Source organism: Rhododendron vialii, chromosome 3a (genome assembly GCF_030253575.1).
Source record: "Rhododendron vialii isolate Sample 1 chromosome 3a, ASM3025357v1".
Lineage (NCBI taxonomy): Eukaryota > Viridiplantae > Streptophyta > Magnoliopsida > Ericales > Ericaceae > Rhododendron > Rhododendron vialii.
This window is the reverse complement of record NC_080559.1, coordinates 28,488,571-28,516,451: the sequence shown is the minus strand read 5'-3', so window position 1 is coordinate 28,516,451 and position 27,881 is coordinate 28,488,571. Positions and strand designations below refer to the sequence as shown.

At 38.7% G+C, this 27,881-nt stretch overlaps 1 protein-coding gene, 1 long non-coding RNA gene and 1 other non-coding gene across 6 annotated transcripts; all 3 read left to right on the top strand.

Moving 5' to 3' along the window:
* Positions 1 to 96: 96 nt before the first annotated feature.
* On the top strand, positions 97 to 24,750 carry LOC131319607 (tripeptidyl-peptidase 2). 4 transcript variants are annotated; one of them, XR_009198004.1, is made up of 35 exons: positions 97 to 544; positions 1,655 to 1,733; positions 1,824 to 1,897; positions 2,169 to 2,278; positions 2,397 to 2,477; positions 3,055 to 3,141; positions 3,241 to 3,383; positions 5,089 to 5,239; positions 5,324 to 5,446; positions 6,875 to 6,958; positions 7,053 to 7,240; positions 7,411 to 7,585; positions 7,672 to 7,793; positions 7,900 to 7,979; positions 8,088 to 8,146; positions 9,328 to 9,482; positions 10,476 to 10,654; positions 11,405 to 11,517; positions 11,585 to 11,755; positions 12,039 to 12,167; positions 12,292 to 12,392; positions 12,484 to 12,601; positions 15,771 to 15,850; positions 16,391 to 16,463; positions 17,732 to 17,817; positions 17,903 to 17,954; positions 18,031 to 18,165; positions 18,820 to 18,891; positions 19,657 to 19,749; positions 20,145 to 20,240; positions 21,167 to 21,265; positions 21,539 to 21,631; positions 23,124 to 23,336; positions 24,179 to 24,393; positions 24,615 to 24,742. XR_009198004.1 is itself a non-coding variant. In XM_058349950.1 (35 exons), the coding sequence occupies exons 1-34, from the start codon at positions 250 to 252 to the stop codon at positions 24,335 to 24,337; spliced, it is 4,068 nt and encodes a 1,355-aa protein (XP_058205933.1). In that variant the 5' UTR covers positions 97 to 249; the 3' UTR covers position 24,338; positions 24,615 to 24,750. The 4 variants fall into 4 exon arrangements, 3 of the variants coding, with proteins under 3 accessions (XP_058205933.1, XP_058205932.1, XP_058205934.1); XM_058349950.1 differs by having other exon boundaries at positions 24,179 to 24,338; positions 24,615 to 24,750; XM_058349949.1 differs by lacking the exon at positions 24,615 to 24,742 and having other exon boundaries at positions 24,179 to 24,558.
* On the top strand, positions 23,749 to 23,856 carry LOC131321494 (small nucleolar RNA snoR100). Its single transcript, XR_009198538.1, has one exon. It is a non-coding gene; the product is annotated as a small nucleolar RNA snoR100 (small nucleolar RNA).
* A 1,213-nt stretch (positions 24,751 to 25,963) lies between the features above and the next one.
* LOC131319606 (uncharacterized) lies at positions 25,964 to 27,681 on the top strand. Its single transcript, XR_009198003.1, has 3 exons — positions 25,964 to 26,048; positions 26,998 to 27,222; positions 27,449 to 27,681. It is a non-coding gene; the product is annotated as an uncharacterized LOC131319606 (long non-coding RNA).
* Positions 27,682 to 27,881: the final 200 nt, after the last annotated feature.

Sequence of the window (27,881 nt, the reverse complement as noted above, 5' to 3'; positions counted from 1 at the left end):
ACCCCTCCAGGGGCGGAAATTTCCGTATTCTCCCGAGGGCATTTTGGGCATTTGACCTGAAAACAAAAAAAACGCTACCCAACCCCAAAGCAAGCCACCCAATCCCACTGCTACGAGCTCCAAAAACTAGCAGCAGGTGGCGGCGTCGCTTATCCCACTCTGCTTAAACCACCGCCAAATGACCTAAACGCCCCTAACCCGAACTCAAAATGGCAACGAGTCCATTAGTATAAAAAAAGGAGCTCGTGTATGGCAATTCAATCATTAGTTCCGCCGTTTCTCTCTCCTCCCCTACTCATTATCCCCAAAAGGCTACTGCTGCGAATCAGTAGAAACCGTGGGCATAGGAAATTCCGCGAGAGTTGGATGAGGGCAATGCCTAGTTCGTCATCCGTTGTTGAAGATAATGGTGCTTTGCGCAATTGCAGGCTGAACCAATCCACCTTCTTAGCTTCTCTCATGCCGAAGAAAGAGATTGGGGCGGATCGGTTCCTCGAAGCCCACCCCGAGTTCGATGGCCGTGGTGTCGTGATTGCTATATTCGGTACGGTCTTTCGTTGTTGGGTCGTAGAATAAAAGAGCGTAAAATAGTTCCATTACAGTTATTTGCTTGTTGATCGAACTATGCCGGAAAACATTGACGGAAACATAATAGTTATCGTATCTGGTTGATAGCTAAGTCACATAGCGAGAGCAAGAACTGAAAGCGTGAGAGTAAAACGAGGATTGAGAGTGGGAGCGGAGGGTAGGATTTATGCGAGTAAGGTCGATAGGCATCCGAACAGCGGGTAAAGGGGACATACGTGTTTGTGATACTTGGAGTAGGAGCTGAAAGCTGTCGTGCTGTTGATTTGTGTGGCAAGAATTTTGAGGACTTTATACAGTTAAATGTGGGGAGGATTAATTTCCTCTCCCTTTCAGCTCACCTAGTATTCGAGCTAATGTTCTTGAATAATTTGCAGCTGCTGCTAATTGAAAATATTTCAGTTGGTTTAAACTTGTTAGACTCTTTTATAAGCAATCTGACATATGACCAAGCAGTTAAAATAGTTCACTTCTTCGAGATTGATTTGTGTGAAAAAAACTATGAGAAACTGAGAAATTCATTTATTTTCGCAAGAGTCGGTTATGGTTGTGTTCTACTGATCTTTGAGACTTCAGGATATGTGATGATTGCAGTAAGTGCTGAACTGTCGTGTAAACAAAGACTTGATGGAATGCACCGAAGATTATTTTTCTTACCTATCAGTTCAAGTCACAGTGTAGATAGATGTTCTTGATTCTTGTTGGTTTAAACTTCGTTGGTTTTTCTCTTCATTTTGACTTGCATTATACTGGGATGTTGATGCTTTCGGAATGTAGTAATCGAAGCGTGACCTGGTATATTCCCGAATGGTTGATATATGTGGTGTCGTGTGTGGGCGGTTATTTGGATGTCTGTTCTGTTTCTCTTTTGATTTTGACCCCAAAGCTCATCAGTGCCTTCAATTGTTCTGATTTGTTTTCTATTCCACTAGTGCATATGAGTTGGATGAGCTTCTATATTCACATCTCTAATGCAAAAAACTTTGAAATCAAGTTCATAAACTGGTTGGCCCCTGCACTTTTATTTACGTACTTTTCCAAATTGATGAGATAAAATCACCTATTCCAGATTCTGGTGTGGACCCTGCTGCTACTGGATTGCGAGAAACCTCCGATGGAAAGCCCAAAATCCTAGATGTGCTTGATTGGTACCTTCTTGGATAGTTCCAATAGGCAATTATATAACATGTTTTCTGTTTGAAACAGCTCTAGTAAGTGAATATTTTTTATTTTTTAAGCACTGGGAGTGGAGATATTGATACTTCAAATGTGGTGATGGCTGATGCAGACGGTTCTATCCGTGGAGCTTCAGGTAAGTTACCTAGAGATATTGTGGGATGTATAATTCTTCCCGTTTATTCTCACTTTGCTTGAAAAATGTACAATTGCAATACAAATAGTAGATATACTGTAAACTTGACTTATCGGAAAACAATGTCACTATAATTGTATCCATCCCCAGCTTAAAATTTGACTGCTTTTGAATGTCTTTTCTTGGGTTCCTCATTTGTGGTTTAAGAACCACTTAAGTACCTTATTCTGCCAATTGTTGGTAATGCAAGCTTTATGCGTTTGAAATATAGGGGCATCTCTAATTGTGAATTCATCATGGAAAAACCCTTCTGGGAAATGGCATGTGGGGTGTAAGTTGGTGTACGAGCTTTTTACTGACACGTTGACTTCTCGTTTGAAGGTAATTGGTATGTTCCATCATTGAGTAGATATTTTGGACTGTATTCTTGGACTGATACCACATGAGAATTTTGCAGATGACGTTTTTCATTTTTTGTTTGCTTACTTTCCCTGGACAGAAAGAAAGAAAGAAAAAGTGGGATGAGAAACACCAGGCAGCAATAGCTGAAGCTGTAAAGCTGCTTGATGAATTTGACAAGGTTGGAATTTTATTATGATCAGCCACAAATCTATTGATATAGAATACCTAAAAACCTCATTTTGTCATGACTTTCGTATACAAGTTGGAATTTTATTATGATCAGCCACAAGTCTATTGATATGGAATGCCTAAAAACCTCATTTTGTAGTGACTTTCGTATACATATTTTACTAATTATTCAGCAACCCAAGTAAAGAGTGCTATATGTTAAGGAAGAATACCGTCAGATTATTATATATAGGCTTTATTTGCAGCCAATTGTGTTTTGTGATGTCTTATCCATATTGTTTCAGGTCCATTTTGCTTTTTGACTTCATGCTTTCGTTTGGTTTTCTGCGGAGTTTCCAGAAAAAAGTTCAACAGATGTTGATTGGCTTTGTTTGAGTTCAGCATATTTGAAATGCACTACTTATTGTTTCCACATGCTCCATAAATAATCAACTTTTTTTTTACCAGATGATATTCTGTGATAATCTGAGATTTTGCTACCTGGCCTGGTCTTTTTGAAGCATGTTCTTGTTCCTAAGCTGTTATCTTATTCCGTACATGATTTGTTGGGAATTGCCTGTTTCCAGAAACATGTGAGAGTAGAAGATGCTAATCTGAAAAGGGTTCGTGAAGACCTCCAAAACAGAGTTGATTTTCTGAGAAAGCAAGCTGATGTCAGTCCCAGACTCCTAATTGCGTTGGATTGCTTTATTCCTTTTTTATGAATTTCTATTGCCTCTTATGTCTTAGCAGTTGTCTTGTTTATATTTCAGAGCTACGATGACAAGGGGCCTATTGTAGATGCTGTTGTATGGCATGATGGAGAACTATGGAGAGTTGCTCTTGACACACAAAGTCTCGAGGATGATCAAGACAAGGGAAAACTTGCTAACTTTGTACCCCTTACTAATTACAGGTTTGTACGCTATGGTAGAGGCAATGCTATATATAGTATTTGAATAGTTATATACCTAGCAGGGTTATAAGCAACTATGTATTCAAATTGGCAAAGATGATTGCTAAGTTTGTAGATGCAAAAAAATAAAAATAAAGATGCTGTATCAGATTTTTTAGTGTTTAAGAATAGTAAACTAGTTATTGACATGCTGTTGAAAAGGGCTGGAATACTTTTTCTTTGATATGCGGATATATATTTTCTAAAAGGACTGCTATTTCTGTTTCATCTTATCTTTTGTAATATGTTGTCATGTTTGTCTATTGTACTAAGCTAAAACTAACAGAAATCTCCCGAGGCTTCGTCTATACTATTTGACTCCAATTGCGATAGTAGTTAATAAATATTTGAAGCTATTTTAATGGCCTAGACCTAATTCATGAAATAAAATGAGTACTGGGTATTCCAGGAAAGGATTCCTGTATATCTGTTCCGGCAATTTTGCATGATAATAAATCTGTTAATTTTACCATTCTTATTAGTCACTTTAATTTGTGCAGTTATATCCTTTTCATAGGCACCTAACTATATGACACAAAAAGTACCTATAGCACCTTGTTTCACATTGGAAGTTTGGTGGGTGATCTTGGGTCTATAAGCAGGACAAGCGAACCCAATTGAACTCATTGGTTGGCCCAAAAAACTCATAGGGTTTTTGGTTTACTCTTGTTTGTTGCTTTATACGTGTATATAAAACTTGATCTCAGTCCCTCACCAGTTCCATTGGAGGTTCATCTTCTTTTGAGGAATGGCCACTTGATATCTTTCATCCTTTGGGAAACCATTGAAATCCTCTAATGTTGAGGTCCTTTCACAATGGAAGAGTGGTCATGTGGATGCATTATTTGTCCCCAGAGACCTAATTCAAACAAGGGCGCCACATTAAAATTTAAAGCCCTCGTCATGAATTCCATCTTTTGGTGTGTATTACTGCACACCACATGACTTCTTAAAATCAGCCATTCTGCTCTCCCGCTTCTGCACCCTCCAGGTATGCTCTCTGGCATAGTAGATTTGCCATCTTTGGTAGTATAGTTTAGTTGTTGGCTAGCACTCAGCATATACATCGCACCATAAGGCTTTTTCCCATCTAGCTGTAGTCACCTTACTTGTGGGAGCTATCGTGGATTTTTGGACTAATTTGTTAGCTGCCATCCCACCTCCTGTTCATGTACATAATTTTCAGGTATTGGCTAGCAAGTACTACCTTGGATTATGCTGCATTTTATAAGAAGCATTTATAGAAATTCGTGATTATATCTGTCTCATGTGTCCTGTTTTGGAGGACAAGTAGTTGGACTAGAAACTTGCTGTTCATAAGTGCTGCAGATGGACTAAAGTACTAAACATGCCATGCCAGAGAAACATTTATCCAATGAATCCAGGGGTGCGCTTAAGTTGGTCACTTAAAAAGCTCTCTCCTTTACATGGCAGCATATTTAATTTGTTCGTAATTAGTTCCCTTTGCATTTTGTTTTGTTCACGACTCACACGTGCATATTGAATTGCCTTGAATGAACATATTTCTTTCCATGATCAATGCTCTAAACTTGTCTATGTGTGGCCTGTTTCTTTGTACCTGTTATTGAGCTGGTGGTAACAACACATCGTAATGTCTCAGATATGTAAAAACTGTTTGACTAACTTTGTGGAACGTACCTTTCAGGATTGAACGAAAATTTGGTGTTTTCAGCAGTCTTGATGCTTGCTCGTTCGTTGCTAATGTTTACGATGAAGGGAGTATTTTAAGTATTGTAACAGATAGCTCACCACATGGCACTCACGTCGCTGGTATTGCTAGTGCTTTCCACCCGAAGGTAATGTGCTACAACACTTGACAGAAATCAAACTGTGTTACCTATTTGCACACGGACAAATAATACTGGTATTATGGAATATAGGAACCTCTGCTGAATGGAGTGGCACCTGGAGCACAGTTAATTTCATGTAAAATTGGAGACTCGCGCTTAGGCTCAATGGAAACAGGAACAGGCTTGACACGTGCGTTGATAGCTGCTGTGGAGGTGCGTCTGTTCATTTGGTTTAGGATCCAGTTGGGATAATACGATCCTTGTTAAGAAAGTTTGTTGGTGACAATTACCCTCTTGTTTTTTTTTTGATCCAACAATTATCCTCTTGTTGCAATGAGTCAGATCCTTGGGAAGAGTTTGGATGTTATAGGTTTTCGACCAGTCCATTTTTCTGGCCACAAAAAATGGAGGAGGGTTCTTATGGCTAATGTTGGATCTTGTGGGGGAGTTCTTATGGTTAAACTGACTGATTTTGGCAAATATATCTGTTCGGAATAATACGAGGTGATCTGCAAATCTTGTAGATTCCATGCAATCTGGAAAAGTATTTGGAACGAAGGAGGGTGTGACCTAGTGTTATATTAAGTACTATCCTCCACAAGCGTACTATTGTTGTGGAACGAGTTCCAGTGATGTGGCCGTTGTGCACTGGACACAACCTGATATATGAAAACCACTATCAAATGCCAGTCTCCTCATGTTTTGAGGTGCTAGGAGAGTAGAATAAGTGTTGGGTTAAGGGTTTCGCATCTTCAATCCCTTGGACAAAAAACATGCTGGCAGTGGCGCATATAGGTTTGTAGATGTAGATGAAAATGAGGAAGAAATAAATATATGAAGCAAGAGAAAATGGAGACAAGTTCCCTTCCAGCCACCCCCTCCCTCTTTTCTTTTTTGTGTGAGAGTAAAGCTCGCCCAGATATCTAATTTCTATTCATTCTACAAAATTAAAAATTTATTGTTCACTAAGTCTCATAAGTGAGAATTTACAAACAAACAAGTCACTACAAAGTACCCGGGTAAGAAAATGCAGCAACATCATCTGAAAATGTTGTTATAAAATGAATTGCTAGTTTTCTGCAGAATCCACACTAACAAATTCATGTGAAGCTTGCATCGACCAGGTTGCAATCGGTGACCTTTTGTTTTTGTTAGCACCCAGTGGTTTCTCTCGAACTCAACTTATGTCTATTCTCACCAACCTGATCTTGGCCATCAAGATATGATGTTACAAATTTTCTTTGAAGTATCTTATCACCTACAGGCATCCTTATGGGAGAAAGAGGGTTCTATTAGTTTTTTCTCAAAAAGGTTTAGAAAAGATTGAGTTCAGTCACCAACATTTTAGAGAGCCTCTAATTATGCTTCCTGAGAAGCATCATACAAATGCCTAAAGCTGCATATGTTCATCTTGCCTTGTTAGATTCTAACTACTGTTTCCTTGTTTTGTGATGATTTGTTGTTTTTGGTTTTGTTCGGATCGGTTCATGCTATTCTTTTTTCCTTCCAGTAACACTATTGTTTTAGTGTTTCATGCTTAGCCATTATTTCTTAAGGATTATCAAGGATAACTGAAGATGATTTAATAGAGTAATGGAACTTAATAACAGGTATTCATGAGATATGTTTGTTTATCTACAGCACAAATGTGACCTCATCAACATGAGTTATGGTGAACCTACATTACTGCCAGACTATGGACGTTTTGTTGACCTTGTTGATGAAGTAACACTCTACTCTAGCAGTTTACTCTTACCTTTTGCTTTCGATGTTATCTGTTCTTGACATTATGTGGATGACACCATGGTTGAATATTTAGGTTGTGAACAAGCACCGTGTAATATTCGTCAGTAGTGCTGGCAACAGTGGCCCAGCATTGAGCACTGTGGGTGCACCTGGTGGCACCACTTCGAGCATAATAGGAGTTGGTGCATATGTCTCTCCTGCTATGGCTGCTGGAGCACACTGTGTAGTTGAACCTCCTGAAGAAGGGCTTGAATACACCTGGTATGTTAATTACTTCGTGTAGAAAATTATTGATTTCTGAGTGGTCAGTTTGTTTTTGTCATTTTCTCGTGTTCTAAGCTTAATGTTCACCTCCTTTCTAAAGCTTCTTTGTTCGGCCATCGCTGTCTTTTTCTTTGGTGGTTGAATGACATTTAATTAGCTGCATTCAGGTCTAGCCGAGGGCCAACTGTTGATGGGGATCTAGGGGTCTGTATAAGTGCTCCTGGTGGGGCAGTGGCTCCTGTCCCTACATGGACGCTTCAACGACGCATGCTTATGAATGGAACTTCAATGGCATCTCCCTCTGCTTGTGGGGGAATTGCTTTGCTTGTTAGTGCCATGAAGGTGGTTATGTTTTCTATTTTCTTCTGTGTTGTTTCTTTATTTCTCTGACTACATGTGAGGGTAAATTAGTCTGGTTGTTTGTGCAGGCTGAGGGAATTCCTGTGAGTCCATATATGGTTAGGGAGGCTCTTGAGAATTCATCTATTCCTGTTGGTAGTTTACTGGAAGATAAACTATCCACTGGGCAGGGGCTTATGCAAGTTGACAAGTTAGATTTGCTAATCATGGCCTTTATTTTTAAACTGCTAAATTTTGACTGGGCCTTGTATGGCACTGGAGTTTGTGTTTATAAATTACGATCAATCACATTACAGGGCTCACGAGTATGTCCAAAAACTGCATAATGTCCCATGTGTTAGATATCAAATAAAGATCAATCAAGCTGGTAAATCAGGTGAGTTTAGCTTCTTGCGTTCTCTTCGTCTACGCTTCCCAAAGGGATCATTGTCCACCCATTAGTTGTAGTCTGTTAACCTTTTGTCATGATGCGTATTTTGTTCAGCACCTACATCACGAGGCATCTACCTGCGAGAAGCTAGTGGTTGCCAACAATCCACGGAGGTGAGAACATAAACAGAGGCAGTCTTTGATGTAATTCTTGCGTTTCAGTAACTTAGCTTGAGAGTTTCTTGGTATCCCTAAAGTGAATTTAGTTTCTCTAGTTGACATACTTAACTTGGACATTTTCAGCCGTTTTCTGCGTTCACCATTTTAAGTAATAATACCTTACTTGCTTTTAGTAGTATGTCAGTATGTCTTTGTTGCTTATTGGCAAACCAAACATTTTGGAAACTCCAGCCTTGTGTTTCAATTTTGACACCTTTATTACCTTCTCAAAAATCCACATATATATTTTTTCCTTCCTGTTTTTGTTGTTTTTTTTGCCTTCTTTGGTTATTCTGTTGTTGTCTTGTGCCACATCAATTTCTATTGTTCTCTCTCTTTGAAGAGATGTTACTATACCAAGCCTTTAGATTAAGCCAAATCTTATAAAGGAAAAATGGAAAGACACGCGTCAACTCAATCCTGAACACGTTGAATAAGATTTATGTGGTTGGCTTTATTGAGAGGTGAGTGGTGATCTTGTTAAGAGGGGAGGTGCCAAAAGTACAAGACAAATATTGCGGACATAGGAATGTCATGAACTTAGACTGACGGAGTGAGAAGGATGCAGTTGGCTTGGTTTAGTTTGAAGATATGGCTTTCAAAAGAGCCACGCGGAGATAGAGAGTCCATTTGGATTTTGGACAATGGCTAAGACATGCTAATTTCAGTTTATGCTGCATCTTTGACACTTAGGAAATTGCAAGTAATGCGGCAAATTGCAGTTAATGAATAATCTTGTCTTATAGATTGTAGATTCTTTACCTTTTCTCCAGTATCAACTTATTTGGTGAGTGATCGTTTAATTTCCAAGAAGAAAAAAATAGTTCGAATTGAGCCAAGTAAGATTTGGGTTTTATCAGAGGAGTGTTTCTTGAGTGCCCTTGGGATTGTTTACGTAGCTCATTAGTGGTTTCACTCATTCTTCTTCTTTTAATCCACAAGTCAATTTAGTATCTGGAACTGTTATGCTTATGATTGAGGTAATGCGAGAAATGAAATCTAGAAAGATGACAGCGGGTGTGATGTAGTATCCTATATGCAGAGTGTTAAATAAGATAATTATTTCAAGAATTGGCCATATATTCCATTGTATTGGTATTGCCTTGTCTTTTAGCTGACAACATGTCTCCTTGCAGTGGACAGTGCAAGTTGAACCAAAATTCCATGAAGATGCATGCAATTTGGAGCAATTGGTTCCTTTTGAAGAGTGTATCGAGTTACATTCTTGTGGAAAGGCATTTGTGAGAGCTCCCGAGTATCTTCTTCTCACTCACAATGGGCGCAGCTTCAAGTAAGCCAACATCAAGTTGACTGTTTTCTTGTATCAGCAATTATCCACATTTATCCATGCCTCCAGTTGAAATACATGTTGACGTTGCTCTTATGACATGACTGACATGCATAAGGTCAATGGTTGTGAAAATGGCTCATGAATGTTTGTTTTAGTTGTTTAAATTCGCTCTCAAATGTTACTTGAACTTTGATTGAGTAGTGGTATTTAACTATCCATACATGGCAGTGCGTGCTTATGCCTGAGCTTTCTCATGTGTCCCATGAGATGGGAATTTTTAAATGAACATATATGCATGCTAGTGGGAGGTTCTGCCTGGTTGCTCAAATGTGTTCTGAGGGAGGAGTTTGTATAGAACTCTTGAACAGCGGTAGCTCGCTATTTTTTAGGTGAAACTTGAAAAGCTGAGTCAGTGAGGACCGAACTTGATGAGCATAATCTTCATTTCTTGAGTGTTGGATCCAACTTTGTGGGCTCTGTGACCCTTTCTTGATGAGGCTGAAATCGTGTCCCTTTGGAACTGGGGCCATCAGTTTGAAGAAGGTCATTCTTCAGATGGTTGGGGTTTTGAGTTCCATCCACGCAGATGACAACAAATAAGAAAACCACTACCACACACAAAGGAGAACCTAAAGAAGAAACAGAAAAGAAAGAGAAGGAATCCCAATTTAATTCTGTTCCTGCTACTTTCTAATACAGTTGTCACTCATGCATCTTTGGGTATTTCTGCTTGTTTACTTATTTCTCTATCTTTTATGGGTATTGATTTTCGCACTCCCCAAATTGTTAACTACAAACATCAAAATGGAGTTGATTTTCGCAATCCCCAAATTGTCAACTTTGGGGAGTGCAAAAGTTGTTTTTGACACTCCCCTTGGGAGTGTGGTTAACCATTTGGGGATTGCAAAAATCACTCCCCTTAATCTATCGTTGGTGTTATTTCTTTACCATGCATTCCTCTCTATTTATAAATATTGTCCCCTTCTTCTGCAGCATAGTTGTGGATCCTACCAATCTTAGTGATGGTTTACACTATTGTGAACTGTATGGGATAGATTGCAAAGCCCCATGGCGTGGTCCCCTATTTAGAATCCCAGTTACCATAACAAAGGCGATGGCTGTAAAAAATCGACCGGCACTAGTTTCATTGGCAGGGATGTCATTCCTACCAGGTGATTATTGCGGTGTTAAACTAAGAATTATGAGTCGGAGTAACCTCCTGTCCTTGATTATCTGCACATTTCAACACTTGCATCATGTGTCATTGTTGTGGTAAAATTTATCGTATGCTGGTTTATTTATTCTATTGATGTTAGTGCTACAAAAGGAGATTTGATGGTGATCAATCAATGTGTATTTCCATGGAACGTGTTGCTGTTTCTAAACTCCTTTTCTTGGGTTTCTTGTTTTGTTTGATAACTCCAACAATTTTATAGGAAGTGCTGGAGAGGAAATTGTAATTTGTGCTTCTGAGATTAATGTGTGTTAGTTATATCCTTAAACATATTTTGAGTGATTAACCATCAAATCAACTGATCTAAAAACTTAGGTTGTTGGAAAATGGGCCGGATTATCTTTATCACGTTAACACTCCCTTTCTCGTGTAGGCCTGTCTTGCACGTGGACTGGCCACGTTATCATGTTAGTCATCGACTTTGGTGAGAATGGATGGACCAAAATGGTGCTTACAATCATCCTCTTGTCCATAAATCACGAGATTTTTAGCTATTTGTATTAACAAATTTAAAATCTCTGTGGCATCTCTTCTGATTTTTCTCAGCCTTAAGTAGCTATTAGCTACTTTCCTATTTGTTTTTGCATATTACATCTTTTATGTACATTCTGATGTGCTGTGAGTGAAGAATATAACCCATTTTCTTGTTTTGGTTTTCCTAATCCCTCTTGAATGTACTGCTTGATAGGCCATATTGAGAGGAAATTCATTGAGGTACCAATGGGTGCTTCTTGGGTTGAGGCTTCAATGCGGACGTCAGGGTTTGACACTGCTAGAAGATTTTACATTGACACTGTTCAGGTACATAATGCAATCAGAACTTGTTTACCATAATCTAGACCTGCTTTGACATGCCTTCCATGTACAGATCAGTCCGTTGCAAAGGCCTATGAAGTGGGAAGGTGCTATTATATTCTCGTCTCCTTCTGCCAAAACCTTTTCTTTTCAAGTGGAGGGTGGTCGTACGATGGAACTAGCAATTGCTCAGTTTTGGTCCAGTGGCATTGGAAGTCAAGAAACCACTGTCGTAGATTTTGAGGTAACTTCTTTTATGTTGAAGCCTGCACAAATGGAATTCAGAGTTCGAATTGCATAAGCTTCTGAATTTGTAGAATGGTGGATATTTTTCAGTTTTTATGCTACTTTAGGCGTAGTGTCATAACTGCTAGATGTAAATGGAGGTTGCCACTGTTATTATTTTGTGATGTCTTATTTTATCTTGTCCGAGTTATTTATTTCCTTAAAAATTCTGTGATAAGTTGTTGACTTCTTGCTTTATCCTTTTCAAAACCTTTGCTTTTAATTTCTATATTTTTATGTAGATTGCATTTCATGGGATTGACATCAATAAAGACGATGTGTTACTTGATGGAAGTGAAGCACCTGTCAGAATTGATGCCAAAGCTCTTCTTTGCTCTGAGAAGCTTGCTCCGGCTGCTATTCTGAACAAGGTGCAGAAGTTGCCCATTGCAATCTGGGGGGCTTTATGTATCTATTTTTATCACATTGTCGTACTTGGTTTGTTCGATCCAACTTTTATGTTGCTTCTCCTTGTGTTTGGCATTCATATTGCAGATAAGAGCCCCATATCGACCTATTGATTCTAAACTGAGTACCCTTTCAAAAGACCGTGACAAGCTACCCTCAGGCAAACAGACTCTAGCATTGACACTAACGTGGGTTCTGCATCTACTTCTACTTTTCCTGCTTCAGTTGAACGTACCTGGAATACTACGTATATTCATTCTTGTGCTGCTACTGCTGCAGTTACAAGTTCAAATTGGATGATGGAGCTGAAGTAAAGCCTCAAATCCCCTTGCTTAACAATCGCATCTATGATAACAAGTTTGAATCTCAGTTTTATATGATTTATGATTCGAACAAGGTAAAGATTTGCATATATGTCTTGAGATTTTAATATGCTTGCTATGTTTCCTAATGTGGTAGTTATTAGCAGCTTCCCATATAAGTCAAGTAACCTTTGATTTTTGTCACGACATGTTGTACTCATTATGATTATGTTTGACAGTGCTCCCCCTGTTAGCTCAGCTGAATTAAATCTTGTCATTACGATTCTCATCTCCCAGGGTCTGTCAATGATGTACACTTAAATGCAATACAACCATCCATAAATATTGTTAGGATATACACCTCAAACCCAAAATCCTATTTAATGCTTGATCCTTTGAGTCTACTTGAATCGAAAACCATTCAGTGGTCCGTCCTTTAAGAGCATCCACATGAAGCAATTGTTGAATCCATAGCCATAGGTACTCCCAACTTAAGTATTCCAGAGGATCTAGACTCTAGAGAGTATAGGGGTGGAAAGAACAACTATAAGAGTGCTAGATATCCGGGAGTCTTCCTATTTATATGAAATAGATATATTGTCCTACAAGGTCTAGTATTCCTTGTTTTACAAGAATAGATAAAATGTTTTTACATGTATAGTGTAATCAACCCTTGATTATATCACGATTTCTGATGAATGTATTTATTAGGATTTGCTCCAATTATATTCTTTAGGTTCATAATTGCATATATTGCCCCTTCAGTGGATGACCTTTTAGGTTCATGCTTATCTTGATCGTACAACTTATCAGTACTCCTCCCAATTATCGTATGGCACTTTTCCTATGGGTCTACAGTTGTGACAGGTCATGAGTGGCACCTAGCAGCATATTATGACTACCCTAGATAGTAAGGTGAGGCCTTAACGTCGACTACAATTCTTGCATCATACAATCTTCCCATCAAGTCAGAAGGGCGTTGAAAAATGTCCAATCCTATAAATCATGTGTGCTTTGTCTAAGTGATACAAAAATTATGAAATTAGACAATCCTTAAAATTTCTAATTATCGCCTTGCCCTTACCAAGGTCTTCCTGGAGCCAGTTCTTTGAAGATCACATAGGACATGCTCTCTCTTTAATTTAGGATAATGGGTTACTTATTAAACATTCATGTCTCCATGCATGTCTCACTAAGCCCCACCAGTACGTGTTAATTCTTCAAGGCTAGTATGTAACTTACTATAATCTTATTGTGTACTGTTATATTCTCAAGATGACCATGATGTTGTCATGTCATGGATTACCCGCGCGTGTGCAATCATATGAACATATATTTGACATGCAAGTAAAACCTGCAAGTCAATATTCAAGTGAACTCTCTAACAAGCACCCACAGATGACTTGAGACTAGCCATAACGTGAGCTAGCCTATTTGGAGGCGTAACTAGTAATCCTATGACTAGGAACCTTTAGGAATGAAGGTGTAAGAAGTGCGTTTCTCCTATTCTTACCTTTTAAGAACGTGTAATAATTTAGGGACCTTGTCATGTAAATAGCCACATGTAAATACGATATTAATAATCTTGCTGCAAAAACCTATATTTATTTCAGTGAAGGAAGATTCTTCGTCATCCTTCAAAAGCTGCAACATACTAGGATTAATAGTAATGCATAGAAAATGCACGTTGTGGCAATTTTTGTGGATACTTTTAGTGTTCTTTTTTTTTTTTTCTTTTTTTTTCTTTTGGAACATTTGTTGCATTTATTCATTGGTAGAGTTTGTGGTGGAATTCCTATCGCTCGCTTGGTGTCTAGGTGGTTGAGTGTCCTATATAGAGTGGATGAACACAGTTCCCTCTTTTTTTGCTGCACATAAAGGTATAACCGGTTGCTTTTTTTAACAAAGAAATGGTATAGATACGAGTGAAGATACATTGAAGAATCACAATCATGTACAATGTTCTAAAAGTCGTTTGGCGTTCGTCGCTCGGTCGACCACCTTCGAGCTTCAAGACCTATTAATTGCCGATTAATCGGCTTGCAGCAATTATTCGGGTTTTTATTTATTTATATATTATATATAAATACTCCCCAGTGACAACTCTCATAAAATATTGAACATTCATCTATCAATCCAACAACATCAATTGTTTTTCAAATATGACATAGAAATCTCTCATTTACAGAAAACTGTTAACATGATTATAACACCAGCTGGTACTGGGTATGGGCCGTTCATTTATTAGTCACTTACCAATTATAATAACTTTATTTATATACACCAAACAATACTACACTTCGTGTTAAGATTTAATAAAAAATATTACTACACTTTGTTACCAAAATCACTAACGTGTCAATATGGGTATGGGCTTTAAAAAAAAAAACACTAATGTTCGAGGTCGGTGGAGACGTGGAGTGAGAGGAGATCTCGAATTTGAGAGAGAGAGAGGCGATAGGCGGCTCGGAGATCTCGTGTTTTACACAGAGATATGATAGGTGACTCCGAGATCGATCAATCGATGACTGGGTGTTGAACAAACCCTAAAAACTGTGATTCAAAGCCCTTAAACTGGTATGAGTATATAATAGTTACACCCCTTTCCAAAATTATAGATTTTACCTCTATTAATCGCCGATAGCTGACTAATCGCCCATTAACTGATTAATCGACTTATCGCCGCTAGACGCCGACTGACTAATCGCCGGTTAATCGCCGACTAACTCCGATTAACCTCCTGACCTACTAATTCAACCTTCTAGGCATTAATCTAATCGGTTAGGCCAAATTTCCAATTAATCGGCGATTAATCGGCGTTTAAATCCTTCTTTTAGAACACTGATCATGTATCTTTAGTACCTCTCTAATTCGTACCTTCAATTTTCATATTTTTGGCAGTGGTAGAAGCAAATCAGGCATGACATTAAACTAAAATCAGTTGATGCAAGTAATGAATTCATCATGGAAGTGCTGAAGTTTAAAGTAAATTTACCCTTAAATCTTCACCAAAGTCATTAATTTTCTGAGAAGTGTTATTTGTTACTCCTAGTGCTAGCATACTAGCTTTACGTCCGGTTGTGTTCTTTTTATCACTATGCACCTCCGTTTTGCGATTCTATGCTGGAAATTGAAGCGTTTATTTCATGACGATGCTTTAGCTAATCAAGAGGTAGATTATAGTTGTTATCATGTTCTTTACTTCTATCTTAGTGGGTTGTAAGCTTTTCCGTTTCCTGTTTGCATGTGTTTTACAAATCACAGCGTGTATATGCCATGGGTGATGTCTACCCAAAATCTGCAAAACTTCCTAAGGGTGAATACAGTTTACAGCTTTACCTGAGGTATGACTCTCACTTCCCTTTTATCGTGAACCATGGGTATTCACTGAAACAATGTATTTCCTTCCAGAAATGTTCAATTTGTAGAAGTTTTAGGACTACCTTGAAGTTTCCAAACTTGTGTTTGCTTCTCAGATAGGGAACTATCTTCCTTGTGTATCCAATTAATAATTAGCATATCCTTGAAAGGCATGATGGCTTGATACTGATTTAAATCCTCGCTCCTTAGAATGATCATCCTGTTCTCAAAATGAGTAGCTGATGTTTTTCCTTTTTTTTAAATTTTATTATTATTATATAAATTCGAGTAGAAGGTTGAGTTAATAGCTCATATAGTTCACAGTGGAGCTGTTGGTTGTGCATATGGTTTCTAGAATTCGGTGACAACTTTGAACAGCCTTAACTGTTGGTTGTGCATATGGTTTCTAGAATTCGGTGACAACTTTGAACAACCTTTAAGGCTTTAACTTCAACCAGTGCATCAGCTTTCAAGTTTCAACTTTAGGCTGCAGATAATTTCTTGAGGCACGTATCCTGTTTCAGGCATGACAATGTGCAGTACTTGGAAAAGATGAAGCAGCTGCTGCTGTTCATTGAAAGAAAATTGGAGGACAAGGTAGTGGCTTATTTCAAGAAACATCCAAAATGTGGTGAATTGCTTCCAAAGGAGCAACTGCTATTAGCATGTTTTTAAGAATATGCCGAGTGCTTGTTTGTCTGCATTTTCAGCATCTTCAATTAATTTCTTTTTTGTTGCCAATCGCATTCATGAGCTGCAGAAACCATGTGAGATAAGAATTATCAAGTTGTTGACTTTGCCTTCTCTTTGTCATCAGTACACTGATATCTTGAATTGCAATCATCTTGGTGGAAGAATATAAATGTGATAGTCCTATTTGATGACTTGATTTAGCACAGAGAATACTTGCATACTGGGTTACTGTAAAAATCAATACAAAGATACTCATGCGCTTCACTATTCAGCTTGCTGATGTCTTAGTTGGGAACTCCTTAGTAGTACGCTTATGTTGCTACTCATTGAATCTCACCAAATACCTAGCTGGTAGGCTTTTCATGAGATTATTTGTGCCTACCTTAACCGACCTTCCGCTTCAGTAATTCTCGTATTTCCTCTCATGTTCTACTTGTGATAATGTGTGTTTCATTGCACATCACTCTACAGCAGTACAGCCACTCAGTGTGTTCCCTTTTCATCATTTGCAGACCAGCAGCAGACCAGCATATTTTTAACAAATACTTTACAGAACCTGCTTATACTCTTTAGCCACATAAAACTTTCTTGATAATATGGATCATTTGATGATATTATGGATCAAAACTTATCAAAAAAAAATAAAAATTGATGATATTATGGATCATTTTTTACTCGCACAATGCACTACTGATACATGCTGGTCCAATTCCTTTGGAAGTTCTGTTCCATATGAGACATGTTCCGCACTTAACCAGATATAAGAAATGAGCTCTACTTTATAGACGTGAGTCGTGAGATAGGATATCAGATTACTAGCTTGCTTGTGCGTGCAAAATGTTACCTGTATATTGTTTCTGAAAAGTGTTAGGACCATTATTGCATAATGGAGAAGAGAAGTTAAGTGGTTTAATCGTTTTCTGTTGGCTGTACTGTCTCATTAATCTGCCACTCCCTCATCACCTATCTTATAGTTTTGTTTCATCTCTGCCTCAACTCTCAAGTTTCATATCAAATATATGTTAAAAGGTTTCAAACGGGATAGGCATTGTGGTATCAGTCTTTTACCATACTACTCTTCATCAGTCTCAAATATGTAATTTGGGAAAGATCTACTGCACATCAGCTTGGAATTTATGTTTAAATGATCTTTTGATTACTTCATAATCCAGGAAGTCATTCGCCTGAGCTTTTATTCTCAACCAGATGGCCCAGTGATGGGTAATGGTAGCTTTAAATCCTCTGTTTTAGTGCCTGGGTATGTAGTTTTCTTCATGACTTATTATGTACAATAGTCGTCACTCTTCTAATAACATACTAACTACTGCGTGTTTTGTTTTAAGAGTGAAAGAGGCATTTTATGTGGGGCCACCAACCAAAGACAAGCTCCCGAAGGTATTGGAATACTAGGAATGCCCCTTTTCCCTTCCAGTGGATTGTATGATTAATGGTGCTTCTTAATTTATTGCAGAACTGTCCTGAAGGATCTGTGTTGCTTGGAGCAATCTCGTATGGAAAGGTTTCATCTATTGGTCAGGAGGAGAAGAACAATCCAGAAAAGAACCCAGTATCGTATCGGATATCTTATTTAGTGCCACCAAATAAGGTTAATAGATTAATGGTTCCCATGATACCTACATCTGAGTTGTCATGGTTCATGAAAATGTTTCTGTACTAGTTAATTGACTCAGAATTGGGGATGTTTGTGTGGTTGGGGGAGGGCACTCGTCCCTTATGTATTTTGGGAATGCAAACTGATATACGAGGACCAGCACACTCAAACCACCCACAATCTAGACTATACTATACCTTGTAACATGTTCTCATATCTTAATTAAAAAACAAAACTAGTGCGCTCCACTTTCCAATTAATATAAAACAAAAATAGTAACTATTTGTTTTGTCTCTCTTCCACTCTGTCTACCACTGCAGACCAAAATCCATGTTACAGAAACTTCTCAAAAAGATCTTCCTTGTCTTCCTCCTATGTGTTGTAACCTAGCCCAGAGGTGGATCTCGCTCCCCGCACCACAACCCCCCCCCCCCCCCCCCCCAAGTGATTCAATAATTATTAAGAGCACTTTAAAAGACGATCCACTGACTAGCGGTGGGACAGGCCCTAACGTATTTCTTTTGATGCCTCATCTATGGAATCCTGGCTCTGCTCCTGCCAAGGCCTGTCCTGCTGTAAGCATGTCTACTCTTGCAGTACATTGTGACTCCTACTTGACCAAGTAATTCTGCAATTTATGTTGTGCAGCTTGATGAGGACAAGAGAAATGGTTCTTCCACAGCTTGCACAAAAAGTGTTTCTGAACGTATAGAAGAAAAGGTACTGAGGAACAAGAAAAAGCAACTTTTCTTATTGCAATTTGTAATACATGCATGTGTGCTCTCTATGTGTGGCCGTGCTCTGCTTGGCAACTTCGTAAATCACTTGTTTACTGAGGGCCTGAAAATTAAATTTCTCCAAGTAATGGTTAAATAATCTTTTTACCTGCTTTTTTCTTTTTCCGTGTCCACCTTCCACATGCATCTTCATTTTAACCATCTATTATCTTCCCCTGTCCCCCCCCAAGAGAGAGAGAGATTCTGATTTTATACAGCAAAGCTTTTAGCTTGCCTGAGCTTCTTGTTTGTTGCACCAGTTTGGTGGTTTTGCTTTTTCATGCTACAATGGCTGCTCACAGGGTATTGAATATGGTTAAGTTATCAGTTTCTCACAGATTTACTAGGTGCCCAGTGAGGACTTCTGAATGCCTAAGAAACATACTTATTGGATTATCTCAACTGGGACATCAATCATTTGTCATGCGCTTTGTATCTACTCCAGATTCTTTACTAGAAGTATAACATGAACCGCTAGTCGGCTATGCCTTTTGTTAATATTCTGCTATTAGCATCAGATATTCCACCATAGTGGAAGTCAAGTAAAAAGATGGGTTCCAGTTCCTATAATTTATGTTACAGTAATAGTGCTAACACATTTTGACTGATATTGGTTAATTCATTATCTTGTTTGTACCCTGCTTGTGATAGTAAAGTTTTGGTCATTTGTATGTGGTAATTAAGTCCTATAACTCATTTTCCCATTCAGGTACGAGGTGCCAAGATAAAGGTTCTTGGAAGCCTTAAACAAGGCACTGATGAAGAACGCTCAGAATGGGAAAAGTTATCCACCTCTCTGAAGGTAAAATTTGTCCATTATTGTTCTTTTAGGATGTAAAGATAAGTGATGCAGTATTTCAAAGAAATAATGAATAATTTTTTTCCAGAAGTTTAGTTACCAACTTAGATGGATGGTTTCAAACTCCATTTCAGATGACACGAATTACAGCAGGTAGTGCCCCACCCAACCGCCAGAAAGAACAAAAAAAGAAATATCAGGATGCTTTGTTTCTCTATTTGATTTGATTCGCCAAACTTCATTTTTGTGATAATTTCACAATTTGATTGGACTGCCAAAATTTCGATGCTGTTCAACTTGGATGTGTCAGCTGTAGTTTACTATGTTGGGTCATTTGATGGTTTCTACCTGCCTGTTTGAATCACTAAATGCTTCTGGTATCATCTGTTGGTTGGCAGTCTGAATATCCAAAATACACTCCCTTGCTTGCTAAAATACTGGAAGGTCTGCTATCACAGAACAAGGTTGAAGACAAGATTCGCCATTATGAAGAGGTAAGTTCCAAGGCGTATGCTGTATCTCGTGTCATCATGTAGTTTCTTTTATGAAAGAAGGCTTCGGTTGAAGTATTTTTTTACTTGGATTTTCATCTTTTGGGAACTTGAGCAATATGGTCCAATGAATCCTTATTGCCCATCTAGAATGGGTTATGATGAACTTCTAACAAACTACTGCTTAGAAACTAGATTATCCTAACAAGAACGTGTGCTTTCTTCTGTGGTTATTCAATCTCATAATGCATTGCTGTGTTTCTGCTACATCAGTAGCCTCCAAGTTTCAAGTCTACCATCCGGTGGATGTGGATTTCCAAATGACAAAACATTATTTGCTCCCTTCATGGTCGAGCTTTGTCAGTTTAGCCTAGGGCCAAGACTATTAATGTTTTGCCTTGGACCTTGATACTAGGGCCATAATGAGGCCCTCTCCGTACTTGTGGCATGGTCAGTTGGTTGTTGATATTCTCCATTGCCTTCTCCCTTTGTATGCACCTTGATGGATTGATGTTTGCTTTAGGTTGAAACAAGGCCTAAGTTACTTTTTAAACTTGATGCCTATGAGGCTTCAACATAGCACGTGTGGTAAAAGTTGTGATGGTATTTTTGGTGTCATAGGGCTTAATTGTTGGAGCCAAGGGTTCACCAGTTTCTCATTGGTGCATGGTCTATCGTCCACGGAAACAGTCATGCATTGTACATCTTTTTCTACCTGGGAGCATGTACAGTGTTCTTCACATGCACAGTTGCGCACATCTTCATTGTCATGGTTTGCAATTGGTTCGTGTATGTGTCTGTAAATCATATAGTACTTTTATCACCCTATAGAAAACATCCAAATCCAAATTTATTTTTGTTTTTGTAGTTATACCTATGTGGTTTTCATCTTGCCACTTGGTTCCTCTTACAAAGTGCCCCCATTGCAGATTATAGATGCAGCAGATGAGGTGGTTGATAGCGTTGACAAAGATGAATTAGCCAAGTACTTTTCTGTCAAAAGTGATCCAGAAGATGAAGGGGGTGAGGTGTGTATCTATGTTGCCAATTGCTTTCTCGTCAATCAAAAGCCTCTAGAAACCCAATTACTGAGGCCTTAGTGTCTATTCTATGGTACGATAGAAGAAAAGAAAGATGTTAGTTCTCTATACTAAAAAGAACATGTAACGAAGTGACATCTAGTATGGGATGAGGTGCTTGCAGATATTCTCCCATTTGGTTTTTCTTTAGTTGTTCACCCGAGGGTCATTATGTTCAAGAATTGTGGTATTTTATATTTGCTTTATATTACGTTGAAACAGCAATTGAAGAAGAAGATGGAGACAACACGAGACCAATTTGCAGAAGCTCTTTACCAAAAAGGATTAGCTATTGCAGAGATTGAACTTTTGAAGGTAAGGAATTTTTTAGTGTGGAATCTAGTGATATTCCGTTAAATAATTCATGTCCCTATCCTTATCATTAGGAGCCCTTTGGCCTCTAAATGAATGGAAAGGGTCAATGGCCTGAAGACTGCTGCAACATGGTAGACAATCCAAGAATCAGCCAGTTTTAGGACAATATGCTTGTTATTACGAGTTCATTTTTCTTGTGGAAAAATTGCATGTCCCTTTGAATCCACATTTTCCTGTCTACTGGAGTTCGCTGCAAATTGTTAATCCTGTAAGATGTATTCTTTATGTTAGAAATAAATTTCGCGTTGCATCTGCAAAGATCTGTAGCAGTTTATTAGGAGTTCAATATAATTCAAAGATACAAAAGTTTGGTAGCACATACAGACACTCTCAAAGGAGTAGCTTCTCCATGTTGGATGCATCAACACTCCCAACGGCGTCCCAGTGATGGCATACCTTTCCACCAGTCTTGGATATGTGATAACTGATAAGTGGAAGCTTAATTTTGCACTTTGAGAAACTTCAAGAACACTTCTTGAACAAGCTCTAACAATCTCAAACAAACAGCCTATCAAGCAAAGCTCTTTGTAGTAGCTATGATTGACATTTGGCATTCTTGGACTTCCAACTCTTGCACAAATATGTCTTGAAATATTTGAAAAGGATAGACCTAACACACCTGACCAACGCAGATTTAGAATGCAAAGGAGGACATCATAGGAAAATAACTTAGTTCCAAAGATAGAACTTATATATAGGTGCTTTGAGAAGGACAATGCTTTGTGCCTTGTTATAGTGGCTTGGTCAGGGCCTTCCTTTTCTTTAGATTCATATGTCGAAGTTTTAGGTAATTCATATGTCAATGTGTTTTTATAGGATTCTCTTGCTTTTGGTTTGGTATAGTTTTTGTCTTTGTAAACAGGTGTAGAGGATTATGTTCCTTTGTTTTTTTTTTTGGGCTCATTACTGATATTACAAAGTTAAGTCTCAGTGGAGGTAGACATAGTATGAAAGCAGTTGTTGTCATGGTATGTGATATTTTTTGCCCTTCCTCTGTGACTCCTCTGTTCTCCATTTATGATTTTCCTTGTCTGAGTTAACTTGTGTCTTTGTCATCAATCTTACTTCATATGTACAACTACTAGGCCACTTTGGACGTACACTGTGCACAAATTAAGAACAGAGAGTTGTATACTGTGTTCAGTAAGGATGAGTTGCACCCGAAATGGAATATCTCGCTTCCGTTCCAATTGAGTTGCGCTTTAGTTGTGACGATTTACTTCAAGGGCGAGATCTCACACAACACATGTATGAGTTAGGAATTTAGCATATACTTTTACTGCTTCCCTTTTCGCCATGCAAGAATGGTAGACACAATGCTCTGCTCTTCTGGCATGTCATTCTGTATTCTCTGCTTGTCAATCTTTTGAATTGTTACTGCAGTAAATTACTATGGATGGTGGTGAACGTGTTTCTTTTATGATTGTTGCAGGGTGATAAGGCTTCATCAGCCTTAGCTCCAACTGAAGGTGAAAATATTGTGGATAGGACTGATGATCAATCTGTTCCAGATGCTAAAACCCAGCCAGATTTGTTTGAAGAGAACTTTAAAGAACTAAAGAAATGGGTTGATATCAAATCCAAGTATGGCACTCTCCTGGTTATTCGTGAGCAACGTTGTGGAAGGCTTGGAACCGCGCTTAAGGTCAGTGTGCCACTGGAAGTGTTACAAGCTTTCTTCTTCTTCTTCTTTTTTCTGAGTTGTGTTCTTTAGATATTTATGTTTGGTCTTAACCATTTCAGAATGAGGTGGCCTTGGTTTCCATCCAAATATTAGAATCTAAAGAGAGCATCGCTTTGTGATTCGTTTGGTTTATCCATGACTTGTTTTGAGTTAAAGTCTGAATATGTTTGTATGGCCAGCTGACTTTAGGATTTGTGAAATTCACCATATGGGTCTACGTTCATCGCTACTCGAAATCAAGACAATATGTTGGGGGTTTTTTTTTGTATGAGCATCAAACAAGACCTTTGCTTGTAAATTTTCAAGCATGTTTCGCTTCCTGCAATATTTGATTTACATCTGTCCGAGTCTTGTGCATTATGCTTTGGATTTTGAATGAAGGGAGCAAGGAAATAAGCACAAAAATTGAATCGGGTCTCTAGATCTGCCCTCGCTTATGCCTTCCTGCTTTGCTTTGGGGGCAGGGTTTTACCTCAAATCCCTTAAGTTCCTCAATTTTTGGATGTATTGGGAGCCGCTATTTTAGTGGTAAAACTTTCTGAGAGTGACCATTGTGTGCATATATTGTCAAAGGTTAGGTATGTTCTCCGGTTCTCCCCGTCCATACTCTAGTGGTTTGGATTATGTGGGTACTGTTATTGTTTGTGTTTTGAGTATAATTTTTCATTGTTGCTCCCCCCTCCAGGTAAACCAATTTTATAGTAGACCAGGGAGATAATGGGTTGTGTGAAGTGTCTTTGGAGATGATTTCGGTTACTAGGATAGTTACCAATTTTACACTGACTGGTTGATTGATTTGTCAGGTGTTAAACGACATGATTCAAGAGGATGGTGAGCCTCCAAAGAAGAAGCTGCATGAATTAAAGCTATCCTTGCTTGATCAGATCGGATGGGACCATTTGGTGTCATATGAGCGACGATGGATGCATGTCCGTTTCCCACCAAGTCTGCCACTTTTTTGAGGTTGTGCTTTATGTTACAAGGTGTTGAACAAATATGCAGTTCATTGAACATCTAGGTTAGGTTTGAAAATCTTCCTTTTGTGGATTGACTTCTCTATGGATATTTACCGGAAACAACTAGATAGATCTCAGTAAAACAAATGAAGGAAATTAGATTATGTATGTAAAATGGTCCCATTTTAAACATTTCTGGTGCTTAATAAACATTTTTATTTTCATCATTTCTAGTTTAACTGAAGTCTTTATAGTTAAATACCTTGGTCTATTTGCTCGTCAGGATGACCGGCATTGAGGGATTACAGTTGAACTGCAAATTGATTGCCAAAGAGAATTGTGCTTTCGGTGTTATGCCAGCTAAATGAAAAGCAAACACAAATGACTCACTTTTCTGTTCTTCATTATAATGTACAATCTCTTGTATCCTTTTCCGCAACAAGGCCTTGTTCCACTATAGGGTTTTTTGGCGTTTTGCCCTTATTCCAAAAAAAAATCGTGTTTGATAGTTTTGTATCAAACTTTTGTGAATTATTAATTCGTCTCGACGAGAGAAATTGAAGGCTTTTGGCACTTTATCTTAGATATTTCCATCCGTTTGGGGCGGGGATGGAGGAAAAAAAATCCCCTTTGGGATTGAGTCGGGGGAAGGGGTTTGGGGATCGGAGATGGGGATAGTACCCTTGAGCCCCGACCCGTTCCATTGCCAACCCTAGTTACATCGTGAAACAAAAGAGACTCTTTGACAAGGTCTCTAATAAATTTTTTCTATTTCTCTTTTTAATTTATTACTCTCAAAATTCAAACCGAACAACGTCAAAGAGTAGAAAATGTGTAGTAGTATTACATTATATTAAAAAAGGGGACCCACAAGCGGTTCATTTCTTGTAATCTCAAAATTGCCCCTCAACAACTCCGGACCAACCAAAAGCACACGAAAGAGACGTTCGGCATTAGGAGCTTGGAATTGGACTAAGGCGCCTAATCTCGTGTTTTTCCTTGTTTGGTTCGTGCTTCGTCGCCTAAGATTGTTAATACCAGGACAAATTCTATCCTTATATGGGTGAATTTTTTTAGTGCCGGATGGGTACCGCAGGGTGCCGGTTCGGTACATCTGACCTTCCAACAGTATTTTAGACAATTACAATTGAGAGATTGTTTTTATTCCGGATCATCTAAAATATTTTTAGACGGTTTAAATGCGTCGAACGGATATCACGTCAACCGTACCCACTCAGCACTATAAAATTTCTCCTATTTTATCCCGGGGGGGACTATTTATCTCGGAAAAAAGAGGCGTTGCAAAAATGCCATCGTCTTACCTCAAAACCCTACAACGTACTGTTCCTTCTTCATGTCTCTCTTCTCTCTCAGAAAGTCTACACACACATACAATCTGTGCACAGATTGTGCACAGATTTTGTTGTGGGGCCCACCACCGGTCCCACACAAATTATCCGAACCGTTCATTAAATGTAAAATATTTTTTCAAGGGTCCCTGTAAAAAATAATCTCAATCCAATACCTATAGATACTCGATCCAATCGTATAATTTTTCATTATCCGAAAATCTGAATGAAAAGTTAGATGGTTGGATGAAGCACATATAGGTATTGGATTGAGCTTATTTTTTACGAGGACCCTTGAAAATCTCTGCACCTCAGCTCTTGGCGCCGATTGGAGAAGACCCACCTTGCGATTTCCATAATCGAAGCAGGTATTCCTTCGTCTGTTCTTCTTGTTCTTCGTCTTCGTCTGGTCTTCGTCTCTCTCTTCTCTCTACATATGGGGGTCACGATTTCGACCTGAGTTCTTCGTACAGATTTGGACCTGAGTTTTTCTAACTAGGGCTGTCCAAACCGAATCGCCCAATCTGCACCAAACCAAGGCATGCTAGGGGCGGATACGAATCTAAAAAATACATATTCTGGGGATCCGATTCGGTTCCAGTTCAAACCGTTCACCACTTGAAAGAAAAAAACGCGGAATAAAAACCCTAATTACCCCCGGACCGTTTTTCACCCAGGCCAGTCACGAGTCAGTGAAATCACAAAACCCTAACCTCTCCACTCTCCTGTCTCCCTCTCCGACCATCGACCCGCACACCTGCACGGCTCCACCTGTATCTCTCGATCAGCCAGATCTGGAACTGCTATGTCTTTCTCTCTCTCGATGTGGAGTCTGTAGAGCAAGTAACTCTGTTCATTTCTGTACATCTGTGATTCTCGAGTCTTCGATCTCGCTGTTCATATGTGATAATAGTTTGTAATTTTGTATTGACACTTTAACTGTAATCTTGAAAATTTTATTTGATTGTGGTTATTAGTGAAGTGCGATTATCTGTGTGTGTGTGTTTTGCTCCCTGATTTCTGGGTTTCAGTCTTTCGGAGCATTTCTTTCTGGATTATAAACTTCTATGGCCGTTCCGGAACGCGTCCGATCCGCGATTGGGAACGGACGTTCCAGATCTCAAATTGCTAGGGGAGCGTTTTATGGCAATAGGCCCATCTCTCTCTCTGGATCAGATTAGTGCTCCGATTAGGGTTTCTTGAATGTGTTTTTGTGTTGGGTTGAATTGAATTGATTTTTTTTTTGGTGTTGCTGGCTCAGATTAGGCATCACGCTGCTGTTGTTACAAAATTGATTATCTTTTGCTGAAATGGCAGCTCAAGAAGAACCCATTCGCATCACGAAAGCACTGACCTCACACACGTTGCAAAACCCGTTCGTGTCAGCAGAACCTGTGCGAGGTCAGTACTTTCGAATCTCTTAAGGCAGTCATCCAACACCAGAAGCGCATCCACAAGAAGCAGGCCAGGTTTCAGTGCCCAAACGGGGCGCTACTTCGCAACAAAACCTAATATGCGTCAGTGACAGGCATCCTCACTGAGGTAACGATTCGATTTGCCATTCGGATATAAACAAGACAACTGCTAAGACTTTGTGTTTCTAAGGTTTGTGCGCTTTCTATATATACTCCTATGTGTTACAGTCTTACAGACGATGTGTATCACATCTGTAAACAATTTTAGCTGCATTTTGTAAATAGTTTGTTGTCTTTTTGATTTATTTGGGTGATTTTTTTTTTTTGGTAAGTGATTTTTGGTTGAATTGCAGGAACTCAGACAGGACAAAGCAAGGAGGACTGAATCCAAAACTAGCTTGGAACACTGAATCCAAAACTTTTGTTGCAAATTGAATATGGTAGCCATGGCAATATGACCTATGAAGCACCGACGCTTAGGAGGTCGCAGTGTCCGGACACGGGACCCGATGGGGACACGACGAGGGTCGATTTGTTATTACTTAAATATATAAATAAATTATAAATACATGTGATGCGTCTCCTACTGTGTTTGTGTCTTCATTTTTTTAGAATTTGTGTCTTGTGCTCGAGTTTGTTGTTCCCTGTTGAGTTTCGTTATAAGATTATTTTCTTTTCAAAAAAAAAAAAAAAACGATTTCGTGAAAGCTCATGCAGTATGGAGTTTTTTAAAAAAAAAAATGCCTTTTGTAGTTTTGCACCAAACTTTTGTGGATTATTGATTCG